Source organism: Balaenoptera acutorostrata, chromosome 16 (genome assembly GCF_949987535.1).
Source record: "Balaenoptera acutorostrata chromosome 16, mBalAcu1.1, whole genome shotgun sequence".
NCBI classification, from domain to species: Eukaryota; Metazoa; Chordata; class Mammalia; order Artiodactyla; family Balaenopteridae; genus Balaenoptera; species Balaenoptera acutorostrata.
The window spans coordinates 72810650-72829861 of NC_080079.1; the positions used below are offsets into that span (position 1 = coordinate 72810650).

The following is a 19212-nucleotide window of genomic DNA, read 5'->3' on the forward strand; positions in this document are numbered from 1 at the left end:
CTTTCCACTAATTAACTCTGTCCACAGTGCACTTCACTGACAGAAATCCTAAATTTTCATCTATGAGAGTCATCAGTATTTTGCTGTATGGTTTGTCCTTTGGAACTTTTATTAAAGAAGTCCTTCCTGGCCCTAGGTCACAAGATATTTCCCTCTATTAGCTTTACACATTTACCTTTTATAATTTGGTCTTGAATCCATATGGAGCCCAACCTTCTATGTGGAATTGTGTAGGAAACCACCTTTGTATCTCCTACAGTGAATCCGCCTTTCCCTGCCAATTTGTGATGCCACTTTGATTGTAAACTAAGTCTCCTTATATGTGTGGGTTTGTCCCCAAGCTCTGCATTGATCTAATAATCTAGTCCTGCACCAATACCCATAAACGTGTTTTCATAACTGACAGGCAAGGCCCCCCTCATTCTTCAGTGAACTATTATTTTTCCACCTAAAATTTAGTGTAAATTTATCAAATTTACCAAAATATCCAACCGCCATTTTTGTTGAGGTTGCACTAACTTTATGAAATGATTTGAGGAAAATGAACATTTTTATAATATTAAGTTATCCCACCTAGGATTATTCAGCTTTTCTTCTACATCTTCTATTTCCTTTCTTTTATAGTTTTCATTAAAGACGTCTTTGTATACTTGTTGAAGTTGATTCCTGGGTACTTTATACTTTTGACTGCCATTATGGGTTGATTTCTTTTTATTTATGCTTCTAGCTGGTATTGCTGCTCTTGATTTTTGTTATGTTAATCTTACATTCAGAATTGCTCACTTGCTTTCTGCCTGAGCTTGGGTGGGGTTCAGAATCACTGATTCCCTCCTGGGGTGCCCCTCTCTTTGGGATCAAGTCACCCAGAAGGCTGATAAGTTCATTAAAAGATTGCATAGAAGCAGAGGATCAGACCAAAGAAGTTTCTAGAAGAGCCCCACGAATACCCCCAACCCAAGACTGAGAGCATTCTCATCCCCCAGATTCAACATCTTCCCTCCAGGTTGCAAAGTGTTGAATACACCCAGATATATCTTGTGTCTATGCTGATAGGTCCCTCTTGCATAGAAACACTTTTTTTCCTTTGGTAGCTATGTTGGTACCACATATTGAGGTACCACAAAAGTTGCCAAACCTATGGGCTTGGGAGCTACTTTGTCAAGTAACTCCCAAGGAGTCACTTTCCTCTCATAACATGTGCACACAGTGACCCAGTGCTTGCTGGCCCACAAACTTCATCAAATCACCCTAGCCCGAAGAGGCAGCAAGTACAATCACTTGCTCACCCAGAAATCTGTGCTCCCCAAGGCAGCAAGGCCCCACCGTGCACGATAACTCAGGAGAAATCTGACAGCCTGAATCCCCATTTTCTTGAGGGGATATTAGTTTTAAAAATTGACATCTAAAAATTCTCATCAATCTACAGCTGGTACCTTACCACCGGCACCTTAATGAACAGAATAGATAGACGGGCCATGCTTAAATTTGCATGTCTTCCAAGAAAAATCAAGTTCAACCACATTGGAGGTGAAAGCATTCGGGGAGATTGCACCTGTTCTTCTGAGTCAGTCACCTGATGCAATCAGCTGGCCCTGGAAAGACATGCCGTGCTTTCCATGTCACCGGAAGGCTGTATGAGAGCTCTCCGGGGTAAAGCCCACCGCTTCTGCTAGGGGCCTATACACCTCGGCTACTGCTTCCCACCAACGTGCAGGGGGCCCAAGGCAGGACTGTGCAAAGTGGGCTTGCTGAAGGGGTTTCAAGCTGGCTTTCACTAGTACGAGTCCTTTTCTCCTCCTCTGTGTTCAACAGCAATCATCTTAGCAGGCTTCCTGACCCCAGCAGAGGTCCCAAATAGACACGTCGAGCAAATTTTAAATGGCTTTATTAAAGGCTGTTAATATAAAATACAACCAAGTTATGAGTAGTCAGTAAGAAGTTCTCATTTTTGAAAACATATCTCAAAGAAAGGGAGGCTGCTGTGACACCCACGGGGTGGGTGCGGCTGGGTGCCGCACCCTGCTGTTCCCAGGGCGGGTGGCACTCCCAAACCCAGAGGGCAGGGGCGGCGGGGGGGGCGGGGGAGGGGTCCCAGGTGAAAGAACCGAGACTGGTCTCTAGCCTCCTGGTGGAGATTTTCCAATGACGGTCACCCAAAGCAAGACACTGAATCCTTGTGCTGAACCCCAGGGGCAGACAACAGGGCGGCCAGAGGGAGGGGATGCAAAACCACATCAGGCTTCAACTGAAAAGTGTGCGTTTTTAAAATCATAACTATAAACTCTGGTTTTAGAAACGCCCTCTTGATACATGGCAAAAAAGGGGGCAAAACGTATAAGAGTTTAATTTTTCCTTTACTTGGACACACTAAACATAGATTCCCAGGAGGACAGTGAAAGGAATCATCTTTGCGTAGGCTGCCCGGGGTTAAGAGGAGAATCTGCAGGGTCAGGCAGGATGGAGACCCACGAGCACGTGTCCTCCAGGACTTCACCTCTCCCTCTTACGCTTCTGTACTTCCGAAAGCAAAGCAAAGCAACACAACTTTACAACTCCCTCTAGGATTTCCCCAGTTGTGGTTTTACATTTAATCTCAGGAGGCTGTACCTCTATGAAACTTTAAACACTGTTACGGATAACTGAATACCATTGGGTACTGGACCCCACATGGTGTTAAAGAAGGTGGAAGCTCTCAATAGTCCCCGTGCCCCTCAGCTCCCAGGAGAACCTGAAGGGAATACTGGGTCTTATGAGAAAGTGGAAAAGAAATCAGAGTCATCTCCCAAAAGAACAGACAGATCACCTTGGGCTAACGGTCCTGGGATGCAGATCTTTCTTCCCTGCTACACCAACACCAAGGGATGCAAACTCCCTTCTAGACCTCTTTTTTGCTTACGGGGACCCTGCTGGCAAGCATGGGTTCTAAGGTCACTGCCCTCGAAGCCGGAAGTGAGGGCAGGTGTCGAGCCCGGCTCCGAGGCTCAGCGGCCGACCTGCACGGCTGGCACCCGGCCATGCCTTTCCGGCTGGGATTTCGTTTTCCCCTCATCGCCGCGCTAGGAATCTTTTTTCCTCTTGACTGTTTCAACTATACTTAAACAGTACAGAAGGAACATGTATTCACCACAATACCATCAGTCACCAAAGGAGGAAGGTCAAATGCAAGACCCCAAGGGGCCAAATGAGGTTTAGGGACAGAATGCAATTGGCAGAAACCAAACCAAAAGTTGGCTAGGCCACAGCTTTGGCAGAAACTTTCCTGGAAAAAACAGGTCGCCGTGTGCTTTACCTTGGAGCCAGATAAAATATTCTAAAAATCATTCCAGAAGGTCCTATGAAACAGAAAGGCATCTTAAAAAGACACACTTTGATACTGAAACTAGGTGGTCGCTGGCAGGACTCGCAGGGATTAAGGCGTCAGGTGAGGAGAACACAGTGAGAGGCAACGTGGAGACCACGCCCGGGCACGTACTGCAGGCTCGCGCCACCCAGGGCCGCTGGGTAGCGGCTCCCCTCCCGCCCTACCCCGCCCCGTCCTCCTGGGCAGCCTCAGAGCTGCCCTAACGCCCTTCCCCAGCAGCAGGGACCACAGGTCAAGCGGGCAGCCGAGTCCACCTCCAGGAGATGCTGTTGCCATGACCACGAAGGTCTCCAGGGGGCGCCGCTCGGGCCACACAGAAACTCGACTCCGCTTCTGCTGGCGGTCAGGGTCGAGGGAGGGTCCACCGTGACGCAGCTTGACCAGTCCTTGGGATGAAGGACAACCAGTGCCCCTGCCAGCTTCACGCTGGAAGGTCCTAACACGACTAATCAGAAGAGGCTGGTCTGCCAGCAACGCCCGCAGGTGCCCAGGACAGGAAACACCCAACAGGTCACACAAGTAGCAAAGAACTTCCAAAGGGAAACTGGTACAAACCCAAGAAAAGTGGTAGCCCTACAACTGCTACATCTAGGTACAAAATAATGTAAAGTTAATACAAAACTCTTAAACATGCAACTCGTTAATAAACAATGATGAATAGTTTGAATAAGTACCACGGCAGCTTAAAGACGCCCTCCACCATGTGCCGACAATCTGTTTCCTGGAAATGACGTGAGAATGAAGGGTGGCACATGATGCAGAAGTGTGGCTTCAGCAAGGGAAGCCTGGACAGCTGGGGCGTGGGGTTCTCCCGCCACGTGGGGCAGGTCTCCCCATGGGCACAGCCAGCACCCGGCACCATTATTGCTGAGGATAGCCACCCACTGAAAGGAGCCCTGGGCATTTGTAAAAGGGAGGGGATACAGGAGAGGAGATGGAAATCACTTCATGGTTTTTGTGACAGGGTTGAGAAAAATCTTTCTCTGAGGAGGGGGAAAATTGGGTGGAGCTAGAACAGAACTTCTATTTACAAGGTTTACTGAATTCCTAAGAGTTTTTAAAAATTCCAAATGTAAAACTTCTGTTAATCAAATCGTTGAAAATAGCACAGGTATCTGGTCTTAGCAAAAAGGGAAAAATCTGGAAAGCTGGACAAGGCAATATTTACCAGTTTCCAAACGGTTAAGAAAAGAGTGTACAGAAACTAGCAAAAGACACAGGGGAACGCTGCCCTTCTTCTTCTCCTTCGCCACACCACTTTGGAAAACATTTGGGGATTATTGGTTTGTTCTGTCCAACACATTTTACCAATTGTCCAGAAAATCAAATCCTGTCTTCAAGATGACATTACTTGAGCTGACCTGTAGAAGGGACAAAAACACCAAAATAAGGCATGAGGCTAAGTTAGCATAATCTAAAAACAGCATCTCATTTAAAATGACCCAAATGAAATAGTCTGCTTCCGTCTCAGAGGCTCCCTGACCTCAATTTGCCTCAGTGCTGGAAACCAGGAAATTAAATAAAGCTCAATGCAAGCCACACTCGGCCAGGATCTAACACGTACCCCTCTCCGTCCCCAGGCATGTCTGAGGGCAGCCTGTGGAACCTACCCACAGAGAAAAGGAGAAGAACGTAGCTTTTCTACTTTCGAATGATAGGCGTGTTTAAATTTAGTCACTGTGGAGTGAGAAAACAAGTTACAAGTTTCATATGCGCCTAATATGAAACACACACACACACTGACAGACGAAACAAAGTACAATAAATTACCAAGTTGAGGGAGAGAAAAATATGGAGAAAGGATGTAAAGTTTATTCTTTTCAGATGATGCGGAAGGTTCTGGAGTGATCTTCCCTAACCCAGGGCCATTCTTCAGGTCACAGACTGCCCACTTACAAGACATGGGGTTGGTTTAAAGGGCCGTCTGCGAGCACAGGCCACTGATTCAGACACATTTGCACAGGCTTCCGCCAGCCGCCTGAGTCGAGAGGCCCGTCTCCCGGGTCTAACACGAGTGCGTGTTTCCCCGGTGGCCGCAGTCTTCCTGAGCGAGGGAGCCTTGACCCTGTGCTCTCCACACACCGGCAAACAGAAGGTGCTGACGCGGAGGCCACGGGGCTGAGCGGCTTCCTCTGAAGCACGTCCCAGGCCCAGTTTTGCCGCCTCTCAGACTGAGCCGGAGCTCGAGAAGCCAAAGGCGCTCAGGCACACGTTCCTTTTTTCTGGTTTCCTACCTGCGTCTTACGTGCAGCAGCACTTCACGCTGTGCTGTGCCTCAGAAATCTGTTCTTTCAAAGGGTTTCCGGTGCTCTGCCCTACTCACCGCCCCCAAGCCCGCACACGCGCTTTCCTGCGTCTCTTTACAGTGAAGACCCTCACGTAGCTTATACAGATGCTTCCTGCGGAGGAAGACCCCACTGCAGAGTGTCGGAGAGGGAGCACCAGGCAGGAAGGTTAGGGAGGAGGTGGCGCCAGGAACCAGAGCGGCAAGGGAGGGGCCCAAAGTGCTGGCCTAAGATGGCAAGGGACCCTGAAAGGAGGGACAGGCTGCAAAGGTGATGTGGAGACGATGGAAGGCAGAACCCCTCCCGTCCCAGGGCTCCCCTTCTTCGGGAGGACAACTGACTAGGTCATCTGCCTAGAGAGGCGTGGACACGCCTGGAACCCCAATCCAGGAAACACCCAGAGGACGACCACAGCTCAACAACAAAACCCACATCCAGGGGCTGCCCTGGTGGCGCAGCGGTTAAGAATCCCCCTGCCAATGCAGGGGACGTGGGTTCGAGCCCTGGTCCGGGAAGATCCCACATGCCGCGGAGCAATTAAGCCCATGTGCCACAACTACTGAGCCTGCACTCTAGAGCCCACGAGCCACAACTACTGAGCTTGCATGCTGCAACTACTGAAGCCCTAGCGCTCTGCAACGAGAAGCCACCGCAATGAGAAGCCCGCGCACCACAATGAAGAGCGGTCCCTGCTCGCCGCAACTAGAGAAAGCCCGCGCGCAGCAACGAAGACCCAATGCAGCCAAAAAAAAAAAAAAAAAAACCCACAGCCGATTATAACTGGACAAGGGATTTGAATAGCTATTTCCCCAAAGAAGATATACAAATGGCCACTGAGCACACGAAAGGATATTCAACCTCACCAATCATTAGAGACATGCAAATCAAAACCACAGTGATAGATAGCATTCACACCCATTAGGATGGCTGTTATCAAAAAAGAAACAAGAAAAAAGGAAATGAGCGTTGGTGACGATGTGGAGAAGTTGGGACCCTGTGCACTGTTGCTGGGATGTAAGACAGTACAGCCTTTGCTGGAAAACAGCGCGGCAGCTCCTCAAAAATTAAACATAGTACTACCACAGGATCCAGCAATGCTTCTTCTGGGCATATACCCAAAAGAATTGAAAGCAGGGACTCGAACAGATGTTTGTACACCCAAGTTCATAGCAGCATTAGTCACAATAGCCAAGAGGTAGAAACAACCCAAGTATCCATCCACAGATGAGTAAAATGTGGTGGATTTATACAACGGAATATTATTCAAAGGTCGTACACATGCTACAGCATGGATGAACACACAGTACAGCATGCATGAACCTTGAGGAGATTACGCTCAGTGAAATAAGCCAGTCATTAAAGGACAAATACTGTACGAGGTCCCTAGAGAAGTCAAATCCATGGAGACAGAAGGTAGAATGGTGGGGACTTCCCTGGTGGCGCAGTGGTTAAGAATCCGCCTGCCAGTGCAGGGGACACAGGTTCGAGCCCTGGTCCGGGAAGATCCCACATGCCGCGGAGCAGCTAAGCCCACGTGCCACAACTACTGAGCCTGCGCTCTAGAGCCCGCGAGCCACAACTACTGAGCCCGCACGCCACAACTACTGAAGCCCTCGTGCCTAGAGCCCGTGCTCTGCAACAAGAGAAGCCATTGCAATGAGAAGCCCACGCACCGCAATGAAGAGTAGCCCCCGCTCGCTGCAACTAGAGAAAGCCCACGTGCAGCAACGAAGACCCAACGCAGCCAAAAATAAATTAAATAAATAAATTTATTTAAAAAAAAAAAAAACACACAGCCTCCCTCTGAAATACACCTACCTATTTATTTATTTATTTTGGTTTTGGGTGAGCCTTAACCAAACATTTTCTCTTCCCTTTGCTGAGTTTTCTCAAGCAACGCAGACCAGCTGGTAAAGACAACAGTTGGTGCTCCACAAAACTGGGAAAACATGCAGAAGCCACCCACGCTGCCTCTTCTCTGGTAGGGCCCTTTCTTCACGACACACTGCACCTCAGCCAGTGAACCTCTCACATCTTTCGTTTCCTTTCCCTCCGTTCCCAGAAAGAAGTCCTTTCTTTAGGACTCCTCCCTGGACACCTAACCCTATTTTGCTTGGAAATGAGAAGCGGCCCATCATTCCTGAAGCCAGTCTCCCATGGTCCCCAAACAAGCACGGCTGCTCTCCTGGCAGAGGCTTGGGGTCCCAGCCACTTCCCCCACGTCCCTCAGGACGTCTGCGGGTCCCTTCCTCACCGATACTGCAGCCCAGCCTCCCAGGCCCCTGCGTGGAGCCGGCATCCGAATCCCACCCACACTGCCGCCTTCCCCCTCGAGTCCTCTGCTCACTGCCCCCTGCGTCCCTTCCATCCCTGCCCTCACACAACTGCGGAAGGGCAGTGGGCATCTGGGACACAACCACGGAACAGGCAAACAGGTCACAGCACCAGACGGCTTCACAGAACACGTCCCCTGCCTGTGTGTTGGTTGCCGAGCTGAGTGACACCCCAGCAGACCTGAACCCAGAAGTCCTCCGAGGGATGGCAGAGGAAGGAGAAAATGGGGGCATCTGTGGTCCGCCCACCCACGTGAGGTGGCCCTGGTCACTCGGGAGGAAGGAGCCCCTGGCCTGAAGCAAGGCACCCACCTGTACAGGCACGGGTTCCGAGAACAGGGCACCCTCCGTGTCCCCCACGGCCTCGGGGGAGGGCGGCTTCCCCACGGGCTCGGAGGCGGCGGCGGCTTCGCTCAGCGGGCTGGTGCAGGCCTGGGCGGGCCGGGGTCTCTCTCGCTCCACGCTGACGCTGGGCAGGACCCACTGCTCCTGGCGGAGGCTGCTGGACTTTTCCACCTTGGCCTCCCTGGCCTTCGGGGCGGGCTCCGGCCGGTAACAGACAGGCAAGATCTTTTCCCCTTTCTCCATAGACTTGATCTGGCTGGGGGTCAGGGACTGGAACTCGGCCTCAGGGCCCTCCCCCCGGGACCGCTCCGCATTGATCTTCCAGAAGGACGCTTCCTCCTCCTTCCGGGCGGCAGGACCCAGAGCATCCAGGCTGGAGGACTTGCTGCCCTGGGACGGTCGGAGGGCCTGCGAGCCCTGAGGAGCTTTGGACGGTGGCCTGGGCTCGGTGGCAGTGCTGCAGCTCGGTTCTTGGATGGATAAGGAGGAGACGCTGAACTCCATCTGACTCTAGCGGGATGCGGGGAGGGAGGGAAAAAAGAGAGCAACACATTCGGTCAACGGGACAGGTGTGCCAGCCCACGCGTGCCCCCAGGAGCAACAGCGCTCCTGTCGTCCACTTGCTGGCACTGTCTGTCCTCAGTGGTTGTTTTCAGGACCGCCATCACAGCCCCGAAACACGGCACAGGCTTTGAGAGCTGTCACATCCTGTCACATTGGAGGCTACGAACAGCTAAGACTCCTGAATCTGACTGACGACTAAGGCCTGTGCTTGGTGAGCAGATCACCCACCTGCCTCTTCAGGAGGGATGCCCGCCCCTTCCTGAGGAGGGTGACTGCCCCCCCTGGGGGTGACAAGGAAGGGTGCACAGTCAGCATGACACTACTGCAGTGAGGGTCAAAACCCAGAACCAAGTCCCCACCTCACGGGCCTCTGCCTTCCTGACCGACGGCAGCCAGCAAGGGTGAAAGAAAAGACAACAGCCAGACCCTGCTTCCCTGGACTAAACCAAGAAAGTCAAGGGCAGGCCTGTGTGCGGCTGCAAAGATGTGATCTCCCTCCCACGCCTCCATCCCGCACTCCGCCCGCATGCCCGCTGCACACTGCATGTTTGTGTGCCCCAAATTCACATGTTGAAGGCCTAACTCCCGAAGTTAGTCTTTGGAGGCAGGGCCTTTAGGAGGTTTAGGTGAGGGCATGAGGGTGGAGCCCCCAGGACAGGATTAGTGCCCTGAGAGATGCTCTCTTTCTCCACCATGTAAGGACACAGTGAGAAGGCGGCCGTCTGCAAATCAGGAAGAGGGTCTCCCCAGGACCAGCCCTGCTGGCACCGTGATCTCGGACTCCCGGCCCCAGAACTGTGAGAAGCAGACGTCTGTTACTGGACGCCCCCAGTCTGTGGTATCTGTCACAGCTGCCCGAGCTGACAAGACAGTCTTCCTCTCCCGTGATCTCCTCGGCGCTACCCTGCTGCTCTCAGCTGGTCCTGGCCCCGTTAGGTGGGGAACCCCCGAGGGCAGGGCAGGGTCCACACCCCACATCCAGGTGCCCCTGAAACACTTTCCTTGATCTGATGCTGCTAACCACTGTGACCTCTAAAGGTGGTGGGGCTGAGCTGTCCTGACCAACAGACCACCGAGTGGACACCTGACGCCTCTTTGCAGTGGAGCACCCTGGAGGGTGGCATCCCCAAGCCCTGCAGAGCGAGCAATCTGCCGCCTCAGGCATTTCTCAGATCAAACTGGAACATTCCTCTCTTCCTCTCCACTTCTGCTCCCTCATACATTCCCTTCCTCTTCTTCTTTTTAAAATAAAAGTATGAAAACTACATACTAAAATTTGGGGAATTAGAAAAAAATCATTCATAACCTTTCCCTCTTCCCATAATCTCCATTAGTTTGTGTATTTTCATGTAATCTTTCTCAGATACGTATTTTATGACGTTGCAGTTCTGTTATGCATATAATTTTGGGTATTGCTTTTTCACTTAACCAGAAGCCTCATCAGTGGTGTTATGTGGTCTTTGTAGTCATTAGTTTTAATGGGCACAAGATATTTCATTGAGTGGCTGTCCCACCATCTACTTTCCCATTTTCTTTTTATCAGTTTGCTGCTTTTAATTTCTGTTGTTATAATTAAGGCTGTCAGAACATCTTCATGCATACAGCTCTCCCCAATTTGGAGTTAATTTCTTCAGACAGATTTCCAGAAGTGAAGTGCCAAACTACAACAGGTTTAAACCTTTCTTTTATTATGGTTTTAGATGCATACCAAATTTGTTTGCCAGGGGCTGCCCCGATTTCTAATGCCGCCAGCTATATATCAGAGGAGCAATTGCAGCCACTGCTTCCGTGTTGTCACTGAGTATAATTTAAAACTGTGCTAACATGGTTCTCTATTACTTTAATGCATACGCCTTCACTTCTCTCTGGCTGAGATTTTTACTAAAAGCCCAGATTCTGATGGCCACAGGTCTCTCCTCAAGATGATGAGGCCACAAGGAACTCCAGCTCCAAACACAAGCACAGGCTGCCTTGAAGCTCAGGGTTATAAGAAATAGAACCCAAGAAAAAACATCAAAGCCCATTCAGAGCCTCAGAGCATAGCGCAGCAACAGGTGTGCAGAGGGCAAAGCGGAGAGAGACCTGCACAGAGGGTCTGTGCAGACCGGCACTCCCCAGACTGAGACGCTTGTCTGCTCGCCCTCTGGAGCGGATGGGGGCTGGGTGCTGAGGCTCAGACTTCGGGGGCCAGACCCTGGGAAGAGGACTGGGCCTTCATCAGAAAACAAGAAAAATCTCAAGTAAACAACCTAACCTATCACCTAAAAGGATTAGAAAAAGAAGAACAAAAACCTAAAGTCAGCAGAAGGAAGGAAATAATAAATATCAGGGAGGAAATAAATAAAACAGAGGTTAAAAAAACAGAAAAAATCAACAAAACCAAGAGCTGGTTCTTTGAAAGGGTAAACAAAATTGACAAACCTCTAGCCAGGCTCACCAAGAAGAAAAGAGAGAGAACCCAAATAAAATAAGAAATGAAAAAGGAGAAATCTTAACTGATACTGCAGAAATACAAAAACCCATAAGAGAATACTATGAACAATTATATGCCAACAAATTTGACAACCTAGAAGAAATGGACAACTTTCTAGAAACTTACAGACCACCAAAACTGAATCAAGAAGAAATAGATAATTTGAACAGACTGATCACTAGAAGTGAAGTAGAATCTGTAATAAAAAAAATTCCTACAAACAAAAGTCCAGGACCAGATGGCTTCACAGGTGAATTCTACCAAACATACAAAGAATTTATACTGATTCTTCTCAAACTCTTCCAAAAGATTGAAGAGGAGGGAACACTCCCAAAGACATTCTACGAAGCCACCATCACCCTCATACCAAAACCAGATAAAGACACCACTAAAAAAGAAAATTACAGGCCAATATATTTCATGAATATAGATACAAAAATTCCCAACAAAATATTAGCAAACCGAATTCAACAACACATAAAAAAGATCACACACCATAACCGTGTGGGATTCATCCCAGGTTCACAAGGATGGTTCAACATACACAAATCAATCAACACACACCACATTAAAAAAAGAAAAGTCCAAAACCACATGATCATCTCAATAGATGCAGAAAAAGCATTTGACAAAATTCAACATCCATTCATGATTAAAAACTCTTACCGAAGTGGGAATAGAGGGAACATATCTCAATATAATAAAAGCCATTTATGACAAACCCACAGCCAATACAATACTCAATGGTGAAAAGTTGAAAGCCTTCCCACTAAAATCTGGAACAAGACAAGGATGTCCACTCTCTCCACTTCTCTTTAACATAGTATTGGAAGTCCTAGCCACAGCAATCAGACAAGAAAAAGAAATAAAAGGTATCCAAGTTGGAAGGGAAGAAGTAAAATTGTTACTATATGCAGATGACATGATACTATATATAGAAAACCCTAAGGACTCCACACAAAAACTACTAGATCTAATAAATGAATGCAGCAAAGTAGCAGGATACAAGATTAACATTCAGAATCAGTTGCATTCCTTTACACTAACAGTGAAATATCAGAAAGGGAATGCAAAAAAAAAAAAAAACTTTTAAAATTACACCAAAAAAACAACCCAAAAAAACCCCCTAGGAATAAACCTGACCAATGAGGTGAAAGATTTATACACTGAGAACTATAAAACATTAATAAAGGAAATAAAAGAGGATTCAAAGAAATGGAAAGATATCCCATGCTCTTGGATTGGAAAAATGAACATTGCTAAAATGGCAATATTACCCAAAGCAATTTACAGATTTAATGTGATCCCTATCAAATTACCCATGACATTTTTCACAGGACTAGAACAAATAATCCAAAAATGTATATGGAACCATAAAAGACCCAGAATTGTTAGAGCAATCCTGAGGAAAAAAAAAACAAGGCAGGAGGCATAACTCTCCTAGACTTCAGACAATATTACAAAGCTACAGTAATCAAAACCGTGTGGTATCGGTACAAAAACAGGCATACGGATCAATGGAACAAAACAGAGAGCCCAGAAATAAACCCACACACCTACAGTCAATTAATCTTCAACAAAGGAGGCAAGATTATAAAATGGGAAAAAGTCTCTTCAGCAAGTGGTGTTGGGAAAGTTGGACAGCCGCATGTAAATCAATGACGTTAGAACACACCCTCACACCATACACAAACATAAACTCAAAATGGCTTAAAGACTTAAACATAAGACAAGACACCATAAAACTCCTAGAAGAGAACACAGGCAAAACATTCTCTGACATAAATCGTACCAATGTTTCCTTAGGTCGGTCTCCCAAGGCAATAGAAATAAAAACAAAAATAAACAAATAGGACCTAATCAAACTTAAAAGCTTTTGTGCAGCAAAGAAAACCATTAAAAAACCCAAAAAGGCAACCTACAGAATGGGAGAAAATATTTGCAAATGATGTGACCGACAAGGGCTTAATCTCCAAAATATACAAACAACTCATACAACTCAACAACAAAAAAACAAATAACCCAATCCAAAAATGGGCAGAAGACCTTAACAGACATTTCTCCAAAGAAGACATATAGCTGGGCAGTAGGCACATGAAAAGATGCTCAACATCACTAATTATTAGAGAAATGCAAATCAGAACTACAATGCAGTACCACCTCACACCGGTCAGAATGGCCATCACTAAAAACAAATGCTGGAGACGATGTGGAGAAAAGGGAACCCTCCTACACTGTTGGTGAGAATGTAAGTTGGTCCAGCCACTATGGAAAACAGTATGGAGGTTCCTCAGAAAACTAAAAATAGAATTACCATATGATCCAGCAATCCCACTCCTGGGAATATACCTGGACAAAACTATAATTCAAAAAGAAACATGCACCCCTATGTTCACAGAAGCACTGTTCACAATAGCCAAAACATGGAAACAACCTAAAGGTCCATTGACAGATGAATGGATAAAGATGTGGTACATATAAACAATGGAATACTACTCAGCCATAAAAAAAGAATGAAAAAATGCCATTTGCAGCAACATGGATGCAACTAGAGATTATTATACTAATTGAAGTAAGTCAGAAAGAGAAAGGCAAATATCATATGATATCACTTATATGTGGAATCTAAAATATGACACAAATGAACTTATCTACAAAACAGAAACAGACTCACAGACATAGAGAACAGACTTGTGGTTGCCAGGCGGGAGGGGGGAGGGAGAGGGATAGACTGGGAGTTTGGGGTTAGCAGATGTAAACTATTACGTACAGGATGGATAAACAACAAGGTCCTACTGTATAGCACAGGGAACTATATTGAATATCCTGTGATAAACCGTAATGGAAAAGAATATAAAAAAAGAATGTATGTATGTGTATAACTGAGTCACTGCTGTACAGCAGAGAGTGCCACAACATTGTAAATCAACTATACTTTAATAAAAAAAAATTTTTTTTAATCTAGACATTAAATAAAAAAACCATCAAAGCTCAGGTGCTGGGGCTCAGAACAAATGCAGACTCTGAGCGCATCCAGTGCACCAGGCACAGATTTCTTTGTTGTTGGGCTTTTCTTCTAAAAAGTTTTTATTCTACAACGGAGAAAATGGAGGTCTGGAGCAAATGAGTGAGTTGTCCTAGGTCACTAGTCCATTAACAACAGCTGGGATTTCAATCTGGAGCAAGTGATTCCGAGGCCTGCAGCTGTGCTGGGCATCACACCACATCTAAAAAGCCAGTGGCCGCCAGGGACGATGCCCATGTGTCCATGTGAACACCAGCGATCCCCACACGTGGCAGGATTTCTGTATGTCAGTGACCTAATCTGATTCTTAAAGGGCTCTTTCTGAGTGAATCATTCTCAATACTCTGCATATTTCCAAACTCCACAGTAAAATACAGGGAGAATGTGGGCACAGAGATGATGAGTTCTTTAAATAAGCAAAGTGCTAGAAATAGCTTGGAAGTGGGGACTGAGCCTGAGAGAACAGAGTTGAGATTGATCTGGAAATTGCAGGGTAAAGAAAGCACTTAAAACTGAGCGGTTCGTCAAACACTAGGCTCTTTTAGGATCAGCCATGTCTCCAGTGGGGAGAAGCTCCTGGAAAGCTGGCCTGAACATGAGCGTAGGCACAGGGCAGCACTGGGCCGAGCCAAGGACGCCGGGGAGAGAAGTCAGCCGCAGTGGTTCCAGGACTGTTTCAGGCCCTCGACCAGGGCACCGAGCAGCACTTAGCTGGAGTGACAACCTGCAACAGAACCACGGAGGCTTTCAGGGCTCCTTGGGCCACCGGAGCCCTCGTGAGAGCCCCTCGGGGAGGGTGACGTCCTGGTAGAAGAGAGGGCCAGGCTGACGGGGGTGGCTACTTGGTTTGGGGCGCTCTGGGGTGAAAATGGGGAAAACAAGAACTTACAGAAGAAAAAACGTTCTCGTGTATCAGCTTCTAAGCCTTTTCGCCCAGGCCTTTGTTGCTTTCCATTCTGCAGATAAAATATGACTACAACCCCCTTTTAAGAAACGGTCCTCCTTGATCAGCTGCACTGGTGAGGGTCTTTCCTTCCCACTCCTCGTCCCAAAGGGCAAAGATTTGTGGTTTGTGTTTAAGACACCTGCCTGTTGGGAAGGGGCGGGCGAAGAAAGAAGAAGAGGGGCAAAGGGTCCTTTTTCCTGACCAGAGTTCATGTTACTTGGCTCCAAGACCCCAGAACGCCAGCGAAACTGGACCAGGACATGGTGAAGAGGGGCCCCTGGTCATTTTCAAAGACGCGCTGTTGTCCAGGTCACACAGAAGTGGCACCTGCACTGCAGGCCCCTCTGTGCTTTAGGAGACGTTTCATTGCTCTTTGCTCGGTGACTCCACCCTCCCCGGGCCACCCCCTTCCCTCCCAGACCAGGGCTCAGCCTGGTGCCTCTGCCCCATCCTGTGCTTTCTCCCGGGAGGTCCCCTAGGCCCCAGGTCCCCTTTAGAGGGACCTCCTGCTCACCGGCCCAAAGCCACAGCTACCTTCTTCCCTGAACCTGCCCCTCTCTGTAAAGGGCAAACCCACCAACGACCCAACCTGAACCTGGACTCTTTTCTTCTCTAGTAAAAACGGAGTATTCTTATTCCCTGGGCTGTTGTTTTAGAACCAGGTCCGGCACATAGTAAGTGCTCAGTAAACGCAGGCTACTGGGCTCTGCTCCTGTTCTGCGTGGTCAGAGGCATCTAAGCTCCCCAGGGGGTCAGCAGTACTCCCACTGGATCCCCTCCGGGCGCTGGCCCCTCCCCGCCTTCCTCTGGTCACCAGGGGTGTGGTGCCCATGGCTGGGACACGCGGGCCGTGTCTGCGTCCGGAAGTAAGCGCGACTCTGAAGCCCCATCCTGGCCCAGTGTCTGGCGTGGAATCTGAGCTGAGACACTCCCCACAGGGATCTAGTGTAGCCACCGTGCTGTCCCTGGACCCCCCAGAGCCTGTGCTTGTGACCGGGTCTCTGACCTCACCTTCCCCCACAGCCCTGAGGCTATGCAAGGGGGCCCCCGGACCCTGGAGCAGATCAGCGTGCAGGAGGGGACAGCCCTGCCTCGCGACCTGACAGGCCAGCGGGGGGACTGTGTCTGGAACCTGTGATGAACGCCAGAAAGTCAGGAAGTTCCCATGCAGTCTTCTGATTTCTAGAAAAAGTCAGTTTTTCCAGGTGTGGACAAAGAGCTCTCGGGAGTCCCGTCCCCTGCGCCGAGCTGGGCCCAGCAACAGGGTGCAGTTCCACATGAAGAGCAGCCCCCGGCTCGGACAGCAAGTCGGAGGGGGATTCAAGCCCGCGGTCTTACACGAGATGGCTGAGATGGAAGAGCGCGGGGTACTCAGGAAGCCCCCTCCCCTCCTGCCAGTGACGCTGACGGCGCTACCCTCTGCGTCCCAGGCGCCCCGGTTGGAGCCCCAGGGCTATGCACTGAGCCAGGCCTGGGCGTCAGTCTCCCCATGTGGGGAACTGGGTCTTCGCTGGCCACGTCCGTTCTAAATACAGAAAGACCACAACTGGGCCCAGTGTCTATTTTTACGTCCCACTCACTGGAGAGGAATGTGTAATATTTCAGTAAAGGAGGGTGCAGGCGGCCAAAACTAACTGTTTGGCTTGGCGGCCTCTGGCAGACCTAAATTGTTGAGATGAAGGCCGCAGAAACATTGTCAGAAAACATAATAGCTTACTGGAGCAAATCCTAATAAATTCACAAACCATTTAACTTTTATCCTCCTCCACCTCCCCCGCCAAAGGAGGAAAAGGAAGAAGAAGAGCGGAAGATACGAACAATTTTTAGAATCTCAAAATCAGTAGGATGACAATCTGGTGGGGAAGAGACAGCACGGCCTAGCCACTGAGACTGGGGGTGTCAGAGCCTCCAGGCCAGCGGGGCACGGGGGACAGGGTCTGGGGACCACCCGCCCCTAACCCCGAGGCCCCAGGGGCTAGAGAACACTCCTGTATTTTCACCAGGGAGCCGGGCGGACAGTGGACACTGCCCAGCTGTTGGGCCCCATGGCAACGAGCCTGGGGACAACCCAACAGACACGGAACAGACAGTGGGTGTGAGGGAGCCTGAGGTTATAAGGCCAAGGGAAGGACAGGAACCTCTGCCCTCCAGGTGCTTGTCGTCCCACAGGGACAAGACGCACCGACAAAGAACACCACCGGCGACATTAACGTGTGTCCGTCTAGCACAGAGCTTCTCAGAGGGGACACAGAAGGCGGACAGTTGCAGACACTGCGGCAAGGGGTGAAGCGCACGGCCCTGGGCTGGGACATCTAGCTCACACCCCTCACTCTGGGCCTCCGTTTCTTCATCTGTCAAAGGGCGCGTTGTGGGGATTAGTCGAGGAAATGCCCCCAAGGTGCTCAGCACAGATCAGGGGCCCGTGGGAGCTGCCCAGCTGTCACAAGAGCTGGGAGAACCACCGGAACGGAATCTGCTGCGGGTCTTGGGGGCAGGTGGGACCTGCACGGGTGGCTGGGGGCCGGGGGCTGGGCAGGGCGCCGAGGCAGGCGAGATCGGTGCCACGGGGCAGGGCTGCGGGGCTGGAGAAGAGACCGGCGGGAAGGACGCTTGGGGCCAGAGCAGCGGGCTGGGCCCTGGGCCGAGGAGCTGACAGGTCACCGCACCTACAAAAGCCAGGACAGGTCCAGAGCAGGGGGCCACAGGCCTGCTCTGGATCTCAGGAAGGTGAGTTACAGACAGCACGGGGGAGGGGGAGGGGCAGGGGGAGGGGGAGGGGGAGCTCACTGCTGGGCAGAGACGGGGTCTCCGTGAGGGCCCCAAGCAGGAGTGACGCTGTGATGGGCGTCAGGCGTGGCTGCGCTTCGCAGAGACTTCTGGCTGGCGGTGAGGAGGGACAGCCAGCCAGAGCCGTAACGGGGAGCCCAGGGAACCCTCCACGTACGGACAGCCTGACGGAACACGCTTCTGTCCCGCGTGGGCAAGAGATGCCTGTTAGCCACAGACAGACCCAAGCTCCAACCTCTCTTCATCGATTCAACCCGCCTGCCCGTGACCGCCGCCCCTGAGCCCCGGCATCCCGGCCCACGGCGGGGGCAGCGACACTGACCTCCTGGGTGAAAGCATTTGACGTGCCTGCAGATCCCTGGCGTGGACCTCAGCCCGTGGAGGTGCCCTTGCTCCCAGGCGCTTACTTCTCCTCCTGAGGAGGGGCTGAGGGGCCTCCCTACTCCAGGAGTGGTCTGTGGTCCCTCGGAGATCAAGGAGCTGATCCCCACCCAGCTTACTTACGATCCCCAAATAGGCAGCCGAACCTCGGGTGAGGGACTCGGGTAGACAGGAAGGGAAAACCCAGACAGCCTGGGGGGAGGCAAGCACGGTGGGCGTGGCGTCCCCAGAGTCCAGCCACCCGTCGCTAGGGCCTGACCTGCCCCTGCAGGAGTCTCCCGTAAACCCCCAGCCCAGAGGGGCGGCAGCGCGAAGAGTCCTCTCCTCCCGACTCCCCTCTCTGGAGCATTCCAAGTGCTGAGTGCTTTCCTCGTGGAACCTCAGGAGCAGGAGAGAGGAATCCGCCGTGGGGCCCTGCAGGCGCCCTTGCCCCCAGCACACCTGCCAAGCGGACGGACAAGGGGAAAGATGACGACCAAGGGCACCTCGCCCAGCCGGGACGGGCACTTCTGCCCAGAGCCTCCCTTCCGTGGGGAAGAGGTCAGAGCGACAGAGGCATCGGGCCTGGCGCGGCCTCGGCAGGAGGCGACCCAGGAGGGGAGGGCAGGCTGGAAGACCGAGCAGGGTCCGAGGAAATGGGCAGTGCGTGCCCGGCACCGAGGCCTCTCCTGGTCAGAGCTGCCTTTCAGGGACGGACAGCACCAGCTCGCCC

General features: G+C 50.5%; 1 protein-coding gene across 2 annotated transcripts in view; it reads right to left on the reverse strand.

The window, feature by feature from the left end:
- Positions 1 to 1868: 1868 nt before the first annotated feature.
- Positions 1869 to 19212, reverse strand: part of C16H1orf198 (chromosome 16 C1orf198 homolog) — a 35041-nt gene continuing 17697 nt past the window's right edge. For both annotated transcript variants that reach the window (XM_057531326.1, XM_057531325.1), the window contains 2 exons: positions 8292 to 8834; positions 1869 to 4722 (listed from right to left, as the gene is read on the reverse strand). In XM_057531326.1, the coding sequence (XP_057387309.1) occupies positions 4666 to 4722; positions 8292 to 8834 (600 nt within the window). In that variant the 3' untranslated portion in view covers positions 1869 to 4665. The remainder of the gene's footprint in view (positions 4723 to 8291; positions 8835 to 19212) is intronic.